At 33.9% G+C, this 19,716-nt stretch overlaps 1 protein-coding gene across 5 annotated transcripts in view; it reads right to left on the bottom strand.

Annotated features, from left to right (window-relative positions):
• The window catches only part of LEKR1 (leucine, glutamate and lysine rich 1), a 184,839-nt gene that overhangs the window by 101,675 nt on the left and 63,448 nt on the right, over positions 1–19,716 (bottom strand). For all 5 annotated transcript variants that reach the window (XM_032852585.1, XM_032852586.1, XM_032852582.1 and 2 more), the window contains one exon: positions 6,085–6,204. In XM_032852585.1, the coding sequence (XP_032708476.1) occupies positions 6,085–6,204 (120 nt within the window). The remainder of the gene's footprint in view (positions 1–6,084; positions 6,205–19,716) is intronic.

Here is a 19,716-nt window from a genome sequence, read left to right as displayed (position 1 = left end):
AAAAGTCAAAATTACTCCTTGATCCATGGGCTACAGAATGGATGGCATGAAAACATTCACCTAATTGTACACATCCATTAGTGCTCTTAGATGACTGGGTGCATTATCAATGAGCAGTCATATTTTGAAAGGAATATTTTTTCCTGAGCAGTAAGTATCAAGAATAGGCTTAAAATATTTAGTAAACCATATTATATACATACTTGCTTTCATCCAGGCTTTGTTGTTTCATTTCTAGAGTACAAACAGAGTAGATTAAGCATACTTCTTAAGGGCTCTTGAATTTTCAAAATTATAAATGAGCATTGGCTTCAACTTAAAATCACCAGCTGCATTAGCCCCTTACAAGAAGAGTCAGCCTTTTTTTTTTTTTTTAAGCTTTAAAAACAGGCCTTGACTTCTCTCTAGTTAAAAAAGTCCTAGGTGACATCTTTTCCCAATAGAAGGCTGTTTTTTTCTATATTGAAAATCTGTTGTTCAGTGTAGCTACCTTCATTATTTTTCTTAGCTAGATCTTCTGCAAATTTGCTGTAGAGCTTTGACATCAGCACTTGCGGCTTCATCTTGCTCTTTTATGTTATAGAGATAGCTTTTCTTAAACATCATGAAACAACGTCTGCTAGCTTCAAACTTTTCTTCAACAACCTCATGCTTTTACCAGCCTTCACATGAAGAGTTGGGGCCCTGCTCTGGATGGGCCTTTGGCTTAAGGAACGGTTGGGACTGATTTGATATTCTATCCAGACCACTAAAACTTTCTCCATATCAGCATTAAGACTGTTTTGCTTCCTTATCACTCATGTGTTCACTGGAATAACACTTTCAATTTCCATCAAGAGGTTTTTTTTTGTTTTATTTTTTGTTGTTTTTTTTTTGCATCCACAACTTGGATAACTGTTTGGCACAAAGGGCCTAGCTTTTGGCATATCTTGGCTGTTTGTTTGTTTCCTGATTTCAAGTTTTTATTTAAATTCTAGTTAATTAACATATATAGTAAAATTGGTTTCAGTTATAGAATTTAGTGATTCATCACTTCCATATAACACCCAGTGCTCATCACTAGTGCCTTCCCTAATACCCATCACCCATCTAGCCCCTCCCACCCAACCTCCCTCCATCAACCCTCAGTTTGTTCTCTATAGTTAAGAGTCTCCGGGGCACCTGGATAGCTCAGTGGGTTAAAACCTCTGCCTTCGGCTCGGGTCATGATCCCAGAGTCCTGGGATTGAGCCCCACATCGGGCTCTCTGCTCAGTGGAAAGCCTGCTTCCTCCTCTCTCTCTCTCTGCCTGCCTCTCCGCCTACTTGTGATCTCTCTCTCTCTGTCAAACAAATAAATAAAATCTTTAAAAATAAAAAGAAAAGAGTCTCTTATGGATTGCTTCTGCCCCCACCACCACCTTTTTTTTTCCCTTTCCCCTATGTTTATGTTTTGTTTCTTAAATTCCACATATGATTGAAACCATATGGTATTTGTCTATCTGTGACTGACTTATTTCACTTAGCATAATACACTCTAGCTCCACCCACATCATTGCAAATGGCAAGATTTCATTCTTTTTGATGGCTGAGTAATATTCCATTACACACACACACACACACACACACACACACACACCCCTTCTTTATTCATTCATCAGTGGACAGACATTTGGACTCTTTCCATAACTTGGCTATTGTTGGATATGTCATGGTTTTTGACATGCCTTCCTCACTAAGCTTAACCATTTCTAGCTTTCCATTTAAAGTGAGAAATGTGGAATTTGCATAGAGCCATAAAAAGACCCCAAATAGCCAAATCAATATTAAGGGAGAAAAACAAAGCTGGAGACACCACAAACACAGGTTTCAAGATACATTACAAAGCTGCAATAATTAAAACAGTATGGTATTGGCACAAAAATAGATACATAGATAACTGCAATAGAACAGAAAGCCCAGAAATTAACCCACAATTATTTGGCCAATTAATCCATGACAAAGAAGGCAAGAATATGCAACAGAATCGGGGGAGACATCCAGGGAAAACTGGACATTTACATGCAGAAGAATGAAACTGGACCACTTTCTAACAACACACAAAAAACAAACTCAAAATGGAGTAAAGACCCAATATGAAACCTGAAACCACAAAAATCCTAGAAGAGAGCACAGGCAGTAATGTGTCTGACATAGGCAAAAATGGACTATTGGGACTACATCAAAATAAAAAGCTCTGCACAGTGAAAGAAACCATCAATAAAAGAAAAAGACAACCTACTGAATGAAAGAAGATTTTGCAAATGCTACATCTGATAAGGGATTAATACCCAAAATATATAAAGAACTTATACAATTCAAAACCAAAAAACAAAAACAAAAACAAAAAACCAAACTCATTAAAAATGGACAACAGACCTGAACAGACATCATTCTAAAGAAGACCTTCATGGCCAACAAACACATGAAGAAATGCTCAGCATTACTGGTTATCAGGGAAATGCAAATACAAACCACAATGAGATATCATCTGTCAGAATGGCTAGTATCAAGAAGACATGAAATAACAAGTGTTAGCAAGATGTGGAAAAAAAGGAACCCTCATCCCCTATTGGTAGGAATGTAAACTGGTACAGCCACTGTAGAGAACAGTATGGAGGTTCCTCAAAAAACTAAAAATAGAAACATCTTGTGATCCAATATTTCCACTACTGTATATTTACCTAAAGAAAAAGAAAATTATAAATGAGCATTGACATGTGCTAATTCAAAAGATATATGTACCCTTACATTTACTGCAGCATTATTTACAATAACCAAGATATGGAAGCAACCTAAATGTCTATCGACAGATGAATAAATAAGGAAGATAAAATACCTCTAAACAATGGAATATTATGCAGTCATATAAAAGGTTTAGATCATGCCATTTGCAACAACATGGATGGACCTAGAGGGCATTATGCCAGGGGAAGTACATCAAACTAAGAAAGTCAAATACCATATGATTTCACTTGCATGTGGAATCTAAAAATAATAATAATAATAAAATAAACAAGCCAAAAGTTAATCAGACCATGTTGTCTGATTCCATATATCCAAAAATGTCCAGAAAAATGCAAATCTATAGAAACAGAAAGAAGATTAGTGATTGTTAGGATGGGTGGTGAGAACAGTGCAAATGGCATGAGAATCTTGAGAATGACTCAAATGTTCCAATATTGGATGTGGTAAAGCCTGCACAACTTAGTAGGTCTTACAATGTAAAAATCATTACATTGTGCTCTTGACATGAATGAATTTTGTAATAAGTAATTGTATATCAACAAAGCTGTTCAAAATAAGATGTGATATGATAAACTATGAGATTGAGGCTACAAAACAAAACAAAGCCAGATGACAGTCTAGATGGACAAATTACAAAAGTAAGGGAGCACTTGGGTGGCTCAGTCACTTAAGCATCCAACCCTTGCCCTTGGCTCAGGTCATGATCTCAGGGTTGTGAGATCAAGCCCTGCACTGGGCTCCATGCTGGGTATGGAGCCTGCTTAAGATTCTCTCTCTACTCTACCCCTACCCCGACTCTTAAAACAAAAAACAAACAAACAAACAAAAAAGTAAGTACTTTATATTTCAAACAATTTATGAAAGATTCACAATAGGAATCCTCTAAAAATAAACACTTCCTAAAATATTTCAAATATGGATTGATTTGGAGCACTGGATATATACAGATTTATGTAAAGTAAAGCATACTTATATTCCATACTACTTTTTAGTGTCCATTTTACAGACCTTCTAAACTTAATTTCCACTCTAAAGGCACTCTATTCTGAATAGCAGATGTGCTGAGCCAGCTGAGGCAGACCACACCTACTCCTGATCACCTCCTTGCATGAGGAAGGTTGGAAATGATGTCAGGAAAAACAGAGCATGAAGAACATTTTTCTGGAGGCTAGGTGATTAAGGCCCAATTGCAATTAAGTAAATGACAGAATAATTTTAAAAGAGCAACGCGACTCAAGGACATAGTTCAATGTTCTATTGTAAGTTTCTTTTGGGAAGCCTGTGTGACTCAGTTGGTTAAGCATCTGCCCTTGATTCAAGTCATTGGGATACAGTCCCACATCTGGCTCCTGGCTCAGCAGGGAGTACTGGTTCTCCCCCACCCTGTCACTCCCCCACTGCTTGTGCTCTCTCTCTGTTACCTCTCTCTCTGACAATTAAATACAATCTTTAAAAAAAGAGAGAGAGAGAGAGGAAGTTCTTTTTGGGCTCCACAAATAAAATGATTATATCTAAGTACCTAAATCTCATGCTTCTTTTCTTTGCCATGTTTAGAGAGATGATAAGCTCCTTTTCTCCTGTATTCTAGTAGATATTTTTAAGATATACAACTTTAAAATTAGCTTTTGATAATGCAACAAAATCACTGACCTTATGAATCTTGATTTTATTTTCACCAGACTGCCTGTTTCTATGCAACATACCTACTAGTGAGGAATAAAACCAGTAATCGTTTCTATCTGTATATCATAAACTTTTATTTGTACTAAGTGTTTAGTTAAACGGTTACTTCCAAAATTGCTTTTTAGTAAATGCTATGTTTTTATGTAAGTCAGACCCCAGACTCCCAATTTGTAATCTTTTAGCTAAAAATAAACAAAAGTCACATATCTATTGAAAATTTTTTAAAGAAAACAAGCAGTTAAAAGTATAACTCAAAATGATAAAATTAAAACATAATAAAAGTAACAAATACACCTGTTTTTTCAAGAGTTTAAAATGCTACAAAACCACATGTAAAATCTTAATATTTTGAAGCAGCATTAATTATTTAATCTAGTTCTGGCCTAACCTTTAAAATTTAGTCCATCTTACCACCCACTACGGCATTAATGGATAAAATAAATGGGACTTCCTTAGCAGACCTGAGCCAGAGATATTGGAAGAGCCAAGTTTGAATACTGGTTGGCCTAACTAAAGTAAAGAACTAGAATCACCTGCTGGTTCAATACCAGATTTCTAGGACAGGACAGAAAAGATTTCTGATGACAAAAACGATCATCTGTTTTATGAGTAGACTCATTGATTCAAAAAGTATTTCTTGAGCGTCATTATGTGCAAGGCATTTATGAAAGGTAGTTGAGGCAGATGATCACCAGATAGTATATTAAAAAATTATTAGCCCGGGTAATTTTTTTAATGGAACAATGTTTCCAGCAACAACTAGTAGATTGGAAAAGAAAAGAAAGGGAACTAACATTCAAAATATTCATTCAACATATTTTTTAGTAACCCAGAAACTGTCTATTTATAATGTTCACTTATTTCCCTTTTCTAAGAGCTGTTACTCAATTTTGAAAAGAATCATTGTTTCTGATATTCTCAATATTTTCAATTCAATTTTTTAAAAGAAAATGAACTTCCTAATTTATTTAGAACATGGGGTTTAGATATTATAAGCCCTCCAAAGATTATATGAAAACAGAATGAACACCATTTATGTTGGAGATTTTGAAATTTAGGAGGTCTAAATTACTATCATTTAGAAAGTTACCCTATTCTAGGGATGCCTGGGTGGCTCAATTGGTTAAGCATCAAACACTTGGTTTCGGTTCAGGTCATGATCTCTGGGTCTGAGATGAGCCCCTAGCTGGGCTCCACACTCAGCAAGGAGTCGGCTTGAAGATTCTCTCCTTCTGTTCCTCCCCCACTCACACAAGCATGCACACGCTTCCTCTCTGAAATAAATGTTTTTTTCTAAAGTTATCCTATTCTTCTATTACTTTTTGTACCACTAGACTATCAGGCAGAGAATTAAAACACCAAGAAATACTGGTCAAGAGAAAGAGAAAAATGAATTAGTTATTGTGCTTTCATTCTAAATGTTACTGCACAATAAAAGCAAGGTGTTCGTCTGCTAAAACTCTTAAGTTGAGATAATGGCCAAAAAAAAAACCCCAGGTGAAGTTGTTTCTTTTTTTTTTCAACCACACAGAATACAGAAACTATATTACTAAAATCTGTTTGAATGTTTATCAAGTTGGTATTAAAAGTACCTTTTCAATCCTTATCATTTTCGATTCTTTAAAGATAATCTTACCTGAATACTTGTGATTGTCTCTGCTTAATTTTTAATTCATGTTGTAAATGATTCAATTCTTTCTGTATTCTCTGAAATTCATTTTGCTGACTTTTTAACTGCATGCTCACATCTTGAATTCTAAAAATATAAACAAACAACACCCATTACAAGCATAAGTATTCCTTACTGAGAATTTTATTAGATTTAAATATACTTTTAATAAAAATAAATGTTAAAAAGCTATACACATCTTTATATATGCTAAATGAATGTACAGAAAAAGTATGGAGAGACACATATCAAACACCATTAACTCTGGAGAGGAGAGTAGAACTGATGGGTAGGGAAAAGGCAAAGAACACTGAAGGGAGGCATAATTTTTACTCTGTATCTTCTGTATTGTTCCAATTTTTCAATGAACATGTATTTTTACTTCAATTACTAATTAGAATATAACTAAACAAATATTAATTTAATTTTTATTAAAAGTAATACATGTATACAATTTCAAATGTCAAATATTACTAAAAAATCTAAAGAAAAAACAGTAATCATTTGCCTTGACCTCAATTCCCACTGCCCAAAACAACTTTCAACTTTTTCCCCTGATTTCTCTAGTATTTCTTTCTACATTACTAAATAACATGCTTATATTCTTATTCCTTAATTCAGTATTACCTAGTAAATTACAAATCAGCTAGGATCTGATACTGCTACTAATAACTGAGACATAAATAAATAGCTTAAATATACAAGAGTACATTATATTGCATAAAACAAATACATTGTTAGCCAATCCAATGCTGATAATAATAGCTTTATAGAGTCATCAGAGCCCCAGGATCCTTCCAACTCTCTGGTCTACCGTCTTTGGTGTGTATTACTTTCATTGACCATGGCAGAAACCAGTGGCAGAAACCCCAACAACTCCTTTCCCATTCCAGATCAGCAGCAAGATGAGAATAATGGCTCATTCTGTTTTAAGGAGAATTTTTGGAAGTATCGCCAATTACTTCTGCTGAACTTAGATATTAGACACTTGACCATACCTATTTCAAGTAGAGCAGATATATCCACAGTTCTCTTACTAATGAAGAAGGAACAATGATGTTAGGGTAGGTAGCTAGCAGTTTCTATCACAATCCTAGTGAGAACTGATCCTTCTACACATACCAATACTCTTATATACGCATACAAACACATCGCCTTCCTCGTCTCACCCTCCCAGTTTACTTAAATCAAATTTTTAATTTAGTATTTACATTATTCTTCACTAATGAGCCCTATGTTATGATATGATCACATTTCTTTTCTTATACAACTTTTTATTGTCCCTGGATTAAAAAACCATTTCCTTTTCTTCTTAGTTTTCTGTGTACCTATTACTGATACATCTTCCAAATCTGACAGAGGTGTAATTCTCTCTCAACACCTTCAGACACAGCAGAAAGCTCTTCCATATCATTTCTTTTCTAGGAAACATCCTTCCCAGAGCTCTCTATTCTCATTCTCCAATCTGGGTATTCTCTCAATTGACTGTAACAACTGTCATCCTGGGACCTCCCTTTCTTATCATTTCAGGAACTATCCTCAGCTCTTTCATGTCAAATATTCTGTATCCTGGCTCTAAAATCTTCCTCCTCTGTGGTGTACTCCTTTTGGTGGAATAAATCCTCCAGAAGCATTTTGTGCATGAGAGGTAAATTTGAGAATGTTAATATCTGAAAATGTCTTTACTATATATCAGACTGGACAGTTTAGCTGAATATAGAATCAAAGATGAGAAAAATATTCTTCATGTGAAAATTAGGGCACTGTCCTCTGTTTCCTTACTTCTGGTGCTGTTTTCCAAAGTCTGATGCCATTTTAATTCCTACTTCTTTGTATGATACATGGTAGATTCTCCCTACTCTTCCCCTGCCCTGATTCTGAAGCTTTAAAATTTTTTTCTTTTCACTTAGTATTCTTAAATTTCATCAAAATATATTATCATGTCAGTATTTTGTCGTTCTCTGTGCTGGACACTTCATGAGTATTTGTTTTGGAAACTGATGTTTAGTTCCAGGAACTTTACCCTAGGGAGAATGATTCCTTCCCCTTCATTTTGTTTCCTTTCCGGAACATCTTTCGATTTGGATGTGGAACCATCTGGAGAGATCTAATTTTCTTGCCATCTTACTATTCTGACATTTTGTTTTAGTTCCATGATCTTCCATTCTGCCTATAAAATTTTTAATTTCTGCTATCATATTCTAATTATCAGGAATTCTTTCTTATTCTCCAAAAGGTCCCTTTTTTTATTACCTCTTGTTCTTATTTCATGGATACAATTTCTTCTCTTATTCTTTGATGATAATTTTGATATCAGCTACACTGTGTTTTAAAATTTTCTTCAGCTTACTGCATTACTTCTGTTTTCTCTGGGTTTTTAAATTTTTTCCTTGCTTTGTTTTTTGTCTTTCACATTTGAAGCCTCCCTTATAGTCTGGAGATCCTTTATTGTCTATTCATATTTACAAATGAACACAATTGGTCCAGTTCCTACAAGTTAATAATGACGAAGGGAGAAAAGGCTTTTCTTTTCTAGAAAAGTGGCTTTTCTAGATAAAAGAGAAGCAACAGGGGTGCCTGGGTAGCTCAGTCCTTAAGCATCTGCCTTTGGCTCAGGTCATGATCCCAGGATTCTGGGACTGAGCCCTGCATCATGCTCCCTGCTCAGCAGGAAGCCTGCTTCTCCCTCTCCCACTCCCCCTGCTTGTGTTCCCTCTCTTGCTGTGTCTCTGTCAAATAAATAAATAAAATCTTTAAAAAAATAGAGAGAGAAGCAACAAAAGTGACATGCACACCTTCTATAGAACTAGATTCAAACAAATAAGCTAGTTTTTTAAAAATATTAAGGAAATTTGATTATGAACTGAGAATTAGAAAATACAGCAGAACTATTGCTAATTTGGGGATAATGATACTGTTGTTACATAAGAAAATGGCACATCACACTGAAGTAAATAGAAATGAAAATAGCATGCCATCTTGGGTTTTCCTTAAATTACTTTAGCAACAGAAAAAAGGGACAGATGAAACACAAATGACAAAAATTGTGGTAATTTTTGAATCTGTATTAATGGACATTTATTATACTATTTTCTCTTTAAAAAACCTAACAAATGAGGCACTGAAATGCCTTAAGTTTCTGTGGTGTGCATTGGAATTATTAAACGATGGGCTTCAACTGCAGGAGACCATGTGGGGAATTAGCTATTTTGATAGTACCTATGCCATATGCCAGAGTCAGGACAAGGTAATTAAAAGCCTTTGGGGAGGAAGAGTTGGAGAGAGGTTCTGCAAGCCTAAATGCACTTTTTAAATATTTTTGATAAATTTTCCCATTTTTTCAGCCTCACTTTGTACCCCAACAAGTATTTCTTTTGACATACTAAGAGAAAAAAATCAGCCACATGTTGTTTTCAGGAGTCACATATAAAAAAAATAATAATTAACAGAAATGTAGAAAATAAAAGTTAGAAAAATATATACCAGGCCAGAGCTTTAAAAATGATAAAAGATATACATTAATATTAATAACTAGCAACACAGTAAATAGAACCCTTTAGTTTTGATAAAAACCAAGAAAAATAATAATCATGAACTTTTACATACCCAAAACATGGCTCTAAAACATAAAGAAATATCTGTTAAAAATTCAGTGAGAACAAATTATTAATCATAATGGAAGGTATTAACACATTTCTCACAGAAATGGAATGGTTACAATGATATGAAAAATAGTAAAGATATTGAGGATTTGAATAACATAAGTAACAAATGATGTATTGATTTAATTGGAGGTTATATCTAATAATCATTCTTTCAAACACATGGTAAAATCACAAAAAGTGACAATATAACAAGCCACAATTAAAATTTTAGTATGTTCTTAAAAAGAAAAAACATCATATATGCACACTCATTGCTTACAGTAAAATTACATGAAACATTTACAGCAAAAAGCCAATTAAAAATCCATATACATTGAAACTTAAAACATACATCTAATAAACATTGGGCCAAAGAAGAAATAATAATAAAAACTATGTAGAAATAAATAATGGAAACATGATATACCAATGTATGCAGAGAAAAATGTATAGTCTTAAATGCATTTATTTAAAAAAAATGAATGGGTATTCTGAATGTCATGATCCAAGGGAAATGTATAATGACAAAAATGTATAAATGACAAAAAACAATCAATCCTCAGAAGCAAGCAAGAAATAAGCAAACCCAATTTTCACATCTTGGTTTCTAATACCATTTCTAATACCATTTTCTAATACTATTTTCCAATAAAAGAAACCAAGGCATCTTAAAGAATTGGTTGATTCCAGAATTTGTTGGGGCAGAGAAAATCTAAGGCAAGCCTAGAACATTTTGTGGTGCCAGAAAGTAAGGAAGAGCTCAAGAAAGATAGGATACAGGTACCACCTGAGAGCTCCTAATAGCTAAAACAGAAGAGTTTAGAAACAAAATAAATAACTATAGTATTTGAGTATAACCTATAAAATAAATGATTCCATACTGATACTAATAAGTAACTGAACAGATAAATAAATGGAAGAGAAGGAAAAGCCCTTCCCTCACAAAGAAATTCTAATTAATAAATATAGAAGGAATAAGGGAAGTATTTACTCCAAGATATCTGTTAATTGCAAAGGGAAAAATAATAATTCTACAGTGGAGGAACCTGGCAAACACCACCTTATCCAAGTGATCAAGGTTAACATCACCTGTAAGAAGACATACTGACAGCATATACATTCTATATGATATACACATTGCCTCTGTGGTATTCTTGCCAAAAATGAATAATCTCAATATAATTATGAGTAAATATCAGACAAACCCAAATTAAGGGACATTCTACAAAATAACTGAAAAGCACTCTTGAAAAGCCTTGGGTCATGAAAAGCAAAGATTAAGGAACTGTCAGAGACCAAAGAAGCCTAAAACAGTATGAGCTCTAAATGTAATGTGTGATTCCAGATTGAATCCCAGACTGGAGAAAAAGATGGTAGTGGCAAAACAGATACAATCAAATAAAGCCAGTAGGTTAGTTAATAGTATTGTAGCAATTTTAATTTCCTAGTTTTTATAGTTGTACCATAGTTATGTAAGGTATTAACATTAGGGGAAGCTGGGCACATGGAAACTCTTTGTACTATTTTTGCAATCTTCCACAAATCAAAATTATTTCAAAATAAAAAGTAAAAAAACAACACACATACATATGCAATGAATAATTCGTACATGTCAAACATATATGTAGTACAAATTGTGTAAAAAGGTGGGTGTATTTTAAGTTTTGAAGGTTATACAATATTTTTAATAGCAAAATAAAAGGAAACAAATTTCATGGTCAATGCTAGACGAATACTAACTAACCTATATGTAATATATATGTAATACTATATAAAAAAAGAAAAAAGAATAAAGTAGATCTCTATGTCCTGGCATGGAAAAAATACCAAGACTAATTATGGAGGAAAAAGAAAAGCTGTAATTCGGAGATCAATAAAAGCTTTCAAACACCTTTAGTGGGAATGTAAATTAATACAACTACTTTGAATACATAGTTAGATCTATAAACCCGGCCATATGTATAAGGCCTTAATCCAGAATTTCCACACCTAATACATACCCAACAGAAATGTGCTCATCCATTCACCAAAGACATGCCCATGAATGCTCACGGCGCCAGTGATTATAATAGCCCTGAATCAAAAACAGCCCACATACCCACCCACAGCAGACCAGATGAATCCACTGTGGTATATTCATACTATAGAAAACTGAACAGCAACAGGAATGAACAGCAGCTACCCAGTACAACATAGATGCATCTCACAAACATAATGTGAGTGAAGGAAAGCAGACAAAAGAATGTACACTATATAATTCCATTTACATAAGGTTTAAAGAAAGGCAAAATTAATCTATGGTGTTATAAATCAAGATACTAAATTCCTTTGGGTGGGTGACAGTAAAAGAGGTAAAGAAAGCCTCTGTTTCATGATCTGGGTACTGATTACGTGGGAAATTCACTTTGTGAAATTTAATTTAGCTGTACATGTGTATTTATGCATTTGTCTCTATATTGTACTTCAATAAAAACTTAGAAAGATAAAATAGAATTTAAATAAACATCTAGATAGCTTATTATGTGTATATAAGCCTACCAAGATTGATAAATGTAGAAAATTCCAGAAATATTAGAGGAAAATTTAAGTTAATATACTGCTGGATTAAATGACATTTGTATTAAAACATTCCTTAATTAAAGCTCACTCCAACTATTTATTTACCCAGAAAAGAATTCTAAGCTTGCATTTTTACAAAATATTTTCCTTTCTAGAATTAAAAAAAATACACATTAAAATGCTTTCCAAGTTTACTTCTTTTAATATGTTCCCCAAATGAATGTTACATATAAATAGCATCTCAGACCCTCTAACAATACTCCCTAAGAAGTTAGGCCACATTACTTCACTCTGTTCTGGCTATGTAAATTAGCCTCAATTCTTTCAAAATTAAACTGATATGGTTTAAAATGTCATGCCTGGAAAGGCACTAATGTTTGCTTTTACTGCATGTATCAACTTTACGAAATAAACAATTCCCATAATATTGTAATAAAGTATGTACTGGGCAAGCACACATTTTTCCTCTAACAGCTGTAATTCTGCATTAAAGTTGAATACCATGTTGATGTGAGGACATGTTGTTGTCTAGTGAGAGGGTGTTCCAAACAGTAGGGACTAACAGCATGTTCTAGTGTAGAGAGCCCTGTGCTGGAACTTAGAGACCTGTATTATAAACCTCTTGCCAATGCGCCCATGAGAACACCACATTTATTACCCTTATCTATTTCCCAGCTTTTCCCTTAGCTAACTTGACTAAAATGAGTTTTGTGAGAATCATGGAGTTGTTAAACAAACTTGGGAAAGGTATTACAGTCTCTATTTCCATTTGGATCATCTATTAAAACCACTCATAATGAAAATATTCTAAAGGAAAATACTTTAAAAACACCCTTTTAACTTCCCTCCACTCTGTAATCAAACACTTTAGAAAACACAACAAGAAAGCTAATCACATCATTGGGGATTTTACCACCTGTAACCTACGTTCTTTTATGTCAAGCTCCTGGATCTAAGGATTCCTTTATTTTTAGTCATTCTCTCAAACTGGTTTTGCAGCAATCTAAGATGACAGGTGGAAGCTAGGGGTCTAAAGAAACGAGGTGGGGGATTTTCAGGATTATATCCCACCAAGATCTGACAGGCAAGGCATCCAGTTATCAAAGGGAAAATTAGGACTACAACAAAGAAATCAACCAAAATATAGTACTTCGAGAGTTTTTGGGAAATGGATCTGAGAAATGGACATGCAACTAACTGCCAATTACAAAAAGTGGCTTCTGTAACTGCTCCTTTGGAATTAACCACTGCCTAAATGCATCCAAAAAATTAAATTCCTTTTCAAGAAAGTAGGGAATATGAGATGGGGAGCCCAAGTATATGGGTAGGTAATCATTTAGGGTTCAATTAAACCAGAAAGAATTCTTATTTTACACAGAAAAGTCACTAAGCACTTTGTGAAACTCTGGAGACAGAAACCAAACTTCTTTACCTATTATCAGGAGAATGGCAACTTCAAACATGTCACTTGGAGAAAGCCCAGGACCAAAAATGTCACTAACATCCAAGCGCATAGGACAGTAGCAATATTTAAAACAAAATTATTTATGGGGCGTCTGGGTGGCTCAGTTGGCTTAGTGTCTGATTCTTGATACTGGCTCAGGCCACAATCTCAGGGTCGTGAGACTGAGCCCTGAATTGGGCTACGTGCTCGGCACAGAGTCCACTGGAGATTCTTTCCCTCTCCCTCTCCTCCCCCACCACTTTTGAGCTCATTTGTGTTCTCTAATAAATAAAATCTTTTTAAAAATAAATAAAAGAAAATTATTTATGAATACAAACACGTTATTTCCTTTTGAGTAATATCCTATTGCTTTCCATTATAGAATTACTATGATACCTATTTACATCTTCTTACAAGAGTTCTGGCTTAGTTACTAAAACATATCCTTTTTTGAGGTAATTTTATCCCAGTCATTATTGTATACATTATCAATGTATTTTCAGTATATTGATAACAAATGTACTCCTTAATAGTTTGGCTCCTTCTAAAGGGTGATTTCCCTATTGAGGTAAGGATCAGGAATATTTACCTTTGCTAAAAGGTAGAGGTCTCAAAAGTCTAACTATAATAAGCTGTTGTCTTGACTTTGAAATCACAAATTCATTCCTTCCCCTCTCCTCCTCCCCTTTCTCTGTCTCTCTCCACCCTCTTCCAACGATGTGAGAGAATGGTACCTTGCATTGGACTGCATCAACACTGCTTTTTAAATTAACTTCATTTAATTAATCTCATTTGAAAAAAGTAAAAATAATTAACTACATTTGAGCTTTATTCAGTCTTTGATTTCTTCCTTGGTCTCTTTACTTACTTTTTACTTTTTTAAATGGATAAATACCATAACTTCCTAAAACTAAAGCAGAAAGAAACAGAAAATTTGAACAGACTACAGCAATGAAATGGAATCAGTAATCAATAACTCCACTGGCCTCTTTAATATATAGTCTATTAAATAGATCTTCCTTTGACTAAGTATGATACTCTTAAGCTTTACTAGTACATAAGAAGTTAAAAATCTTAACCCTGACTTAATAAACAAACACATAATACTGTATTTTAGGGTTGATATATATTTTCACAAAATGGGGGAGAAATGTTTTACTATATTTTCCTTGAAGGTAAGGGGCATAGAAGACAATTTGGACAAAAATGGAAATCTCCATCATTTTAAAATGCTCTTAATAAAATCACACTGTTCATGTAAAACGCATTTAAATATCACCACCATCATTTTAAGGTACTCTAAATAATTACATTATTTATTCTTTATTGTACGAACTTACAATTCTTACTTCCCTAATTGTTCTGTCCCAGTTTTGGTAACAGCAGGCATTGATAAATATTCTGCTTTTGATTAACTCTAAAGGATGAAATGCATATAAAATCCCTGGATATTCTCTTTTTCATGAAATGGCTAGCTACTGTTTTATCCACCCAAAATGATTCTTTTTCTATGGAATCATCGATACTCTTTGCAAGGAGGAATTATTTTTTTCCACTCCACTCTGAAAGCTCAACTATTCATATGATTGCCACAGAGGTTTCCACGTTCTAGGGCCCAACTCCACTGGCTAGATAGATAAAACACCTCCCCCAGAATGGGTCAGTCAGAGCTCTTTTCTACGATGTGTTTTTCCCCCTTTCGCGAGAGAAAACAGTAGGCAGTCCCTCTCAGGCAGCAGAAAATATAAGTAAAACTTAGGCATTGTGGGCAACCGCTTTTCCTTCTGAAAGGAGAAACGTAAATCTGCAGTGGTAGAGAATAAAGCCAGTATGCAAAGAAAAGCAGAGATGAAAGACAAGAAAATCTTAGGGGTCGTCATGACCTTTGTTCAGGTTATTCCTGAGGCCTAGTTTCATAGGCCCTTCCAAGGTGATCCATTAAACACTTTTTGCCCAAGCTGGGTCAAGCTAGATTTTAGTCACTTACAATTAAGAGGGTTTTATTTATTTATTTATTTATTTATTTGACAGACAGAGATCACAAGTAAGCAGAGAGGCAGGCAGAGAGAGGGGTGGGGGAAGCAGGCTCCCTGCTGAGCAGAGAACCTGAGGCGGGGCTCAATCCCAGGACCCTGAGATCATGACCAGAGAGAAGGCAGGGGCTTAACCCACTGAGCCACCCAGGCGCCCCCAATTAAGAGTTTTAACTAACAGTGTATGGCTCAGGATCTATTATATAGCAAACTTACAATTAACTTCTAAAGTTAGACTGAAGATTGAATGCTTTCTACTAATCTTTAAAAATGGAAAACATTTAGTGAAATAAGCTCATGATAATAAACAGGCAACTTGGAGGAAAGCAATATTCTGAGTAAAAAACTGAAAAAAATGTACACCACTAAAATTCAGAGAAATGGAACTTGAAATATTCATAATTGTTAATTATAACAATTATATATTTATATACAATATATATAACATGTGTTTGAATTTCTACATGTATAAATCCCTCATTGTAGAGTTTCTGTCCCTTACAGCAGAACTCACTTTAACCAATACACTTTGTGTTGTCTAGGACCTGGGAAGTCTCCATGGGCCCTTCAGAGTTACCAAGGGGAAGTGAGCACAGGTCCTCTTGCTGTTAGGTGTTCAGATTAACTTGAGGACTCTATCACACACTCTCCTATTCTGGGACACTAACCAGTACCTACTCTCTCTCTTTTCCACTTTTTTCTCATTTCCTCAATTCACAGGGTCTTTATCTCTCCTAGTAAAGGAAAAAATTATTCCCTTACATTCATCCAAATCTACAATTTTTGCCATGAACTGCTTGCCCTCAGTTCCTTGGGGCTTTGACTTTTCTTTTTAGTGAAGTATAATTAACATGTTATATTAGTTTCAGTATACAACATATTGATTGAACAATCCTATATATAATTCAGAGCTCATCACTATAAACATATACACCATCTGTCACCACACATTATTACAATATTATTGACTATATTCCCTATGCTGTACTTTTCATCTGACTTTTTTTTATAACTCTAAGTTTGTAACTGTTAATCCTCTTTATCAATTTCACCCATCACCCCACCCACTTCCCCTCTGGCAACCACATTTGTTCTCTGTATTTAAGTCTGTTTTTTGTTTGTTTCTATGTTCTTTTGTTTTGTTTTTTAGATTCCAATTATAAGTAAAATCATACAGCTTTTGTTCTTCTCTACTTATTTCTCTTAGCATAATACCCTCTAGATCCATCCATGTTGTCATAAATGACAAGATTTTAGATCTTTCTTTTTAGGGCTGCATAATAGTCCATTACACACACACACCACACATACATACACACACACACACACATACATCCCCCATATCTTCTTTATCCATTTATCTATTCAGTGGACCCCTAGAGGTTGTTTCCATATCTTGGCTATTGTAAATAACATTTTAAAAATATTTTAATCTAATAAAATAACAAAAATTTTAAAAAATGAGTATCCAATCCAATATTGGTAAATTACAATGAAACAACATCCTCTTACACCATTTGTGGGAGTATAAATTTTTAATGGTCTGTTTTTGTAATGTATTTAGAAACTATAGATTAAGAAGCTTAACATATTCATATTCTTTGACTCAGGAATTCCACTGCTGGGGTCTAAATTGAGGAAACAGATCTAACTACAGAAAACTTTTTTGTTTTCTTTGGCCTTGAAGAAAGCCAATCACCTTAGTAATTTGTAGTAGCAAAAATATGAGAGCAATACAAATGTTCATTTTAATTAAAAATTATTAATTGATTTACTAAGGCAATTTTAGTTATTAAAAATAATTTTATAGTAGGTGTGCAATAATACAGAAAAATACTTACCATTATGGTATTAGATTTTTAAATATCAGGATATCAAATTACATAACTTTTTTAAAAAATAAACAATGAAAATTATTATAAATATAAGCTAGATATCATTCTGTATGTTTACATGGAATGCATTCCAAAGACTGCTATTAGTGAAAAGTCGATCTCTATGAAAGTGCTAACACCTTAAGTAAAGGGACAGGAACCACTGTTCTCCAAATATAGGAATACATAGCTAACCTGTATAAGGGGCTGGCTACTCAGATGACCTTGCTTCTATATTTTAAATCTTGGTGGTTCTGACATATATAATAATTTCTTTTTTTTTTTTTAGATTTTATTTATTTATTTGACAGAGATCACAGGTAGGCAGAGAAGCAGGCAGAGAGAGAGGAAGAAGCAGGCCCCCCTGCTGAGCAGAGAGCCCGATACAGGGCTCGATCCCAGGATCCTGGGATCATGACCCGAGACGAAGGCAGAGGCTTCAACCCACTGAGCCACCCAGGCGCCCCATAATAATTTCTTAAAACTCAATTTTAGTGTAGTCTTCCATACTATTCAGGAGCTCCTCAGTGACATTTAGGTTTATGTCCTTTTAGCTAAAATACATGTATTTATTCTTTTCATCCTATAATAATAAAATAGCTATATATAAGATTATTTTTTAAATCTTTTATTAAAATTCTTATAGAAAAAATAACTTTTGATTGTGAAATTCAGCTTCTAAATCTCTTTTTCTCATTAAAATATACCTTTTAAACTGTGATTTTTTTTTTTTTTAATGCTTTTAGGGTAATAAAATGAACACATTTTAAAAAAAGAGATTTGACTCCAAAAGCCAGAATCAGTTACCTCAGGAAGTGACATTAAGGGCAATCTTTTTCATCTACTTTCTACTTTCCAAATATTCTATCATGTGCACAGTAAAATCAAGATACTTAATTTAAAAAAAATAAACAATAGCAAATAATTTATAATATTTAAAGCAATAAAAATGAGGACATTTGAAAGACAGTATGATAGCCCATTTACTAATGTATAATTAGATTACATTAGTTGCTTTAAACATTAGTCTATACATCTGTTCTTCTTTGAAAAGGTTCAAGAGTTATATGTGAGCTTCTAGAAATAATGCATAGAACTGTAAGATATTCAAAGAATCATTAAAATTTGAGGCTTCCTTTCTTCCCATTTTTAGGTTTGAAGCAATAATAAATCTGCCTCAATCAAGGAAAAGAGAATATGTAACAGCTTCAGGTCACTATTTTGAATCTTCTGGTAAAACTGTAATTACATTAAGGAGGAAAAATAAAAATAGAAATCATTTACTCAAAAATGTGTATGACATGCCCACTATGTACATGATAGCACACAGTCATCGCTGAAGATTGGGAAATAAAGGGATGGCACCAGTCTTCTAGTGATTCAGGGTTAGTTGTGGGAGAGGATAAACATGAAGAGTTACATTACAGCAGGTAAAAGAGGAAGGCAGATGAGAGGAGTCAGAGAGGCAAGGAACCAGCTGCTCTTTGTGTGTCCTTGAAAGTATGAAGAACTTTCTGATTAGAGTATTCTCCGATTGCACCATGAATGCTATTGAAAACAGGCAAGGAAAAAGAGGAGAAGATAAGAGGAAAGAGGTTGCCTGGGCATAATGGAAGGAAGAAAACAAAATTTGTTAGAAAGACTTTTATTTTCTTCTCCAAGTATTTAAAAAAAAAAAAGAGGGAAAAGATGTGAATAATTATAGTTACCTCCAATTGAAAGATCATTCCATGATCTTCTTTAATACAATAGTGACATTTAAAAATGCCCAAAGAATCTTTTTGACAAGATATTACATGCACTTCATTTTACTATTCAAAGAGTTAGATAAGGAAAAGAAATATAGTAGTATTTGTTCAAAATTCAACTTATTTCCTGCATACTCCAAGGAAATAAAATTATGAAGTATTCTCGAACTACACATTTTTAAATGACTTAAGAATATAATAGCTAAATATTCTTATAGTTAACAAACCTACTGTATTTTTGGCCAGTTTTTCTGCTATCAGTGTTTCACTAAATATTTTCTAATTCAAATCCTGTAG

Source organism: Lontra canadensis, unplaced genomic scaffold (assembly GCF_010015895.1).
Source record: "Lontra canadensis isolate GAN:19392208 unplaced genomic scaffold, GSC_riverotter_1.0 scaffold6, whole genome shotgun sequence".
NCBI classification, from domain to species: Eukaryota; Metazoa; Chordata; class Mammalia; order Carnivora; family Mustelidae; genus Lontra; species Lontra canadensis.
This window is presented reverse-complemented; position numbering and strand designations above follow the sequence as displayed.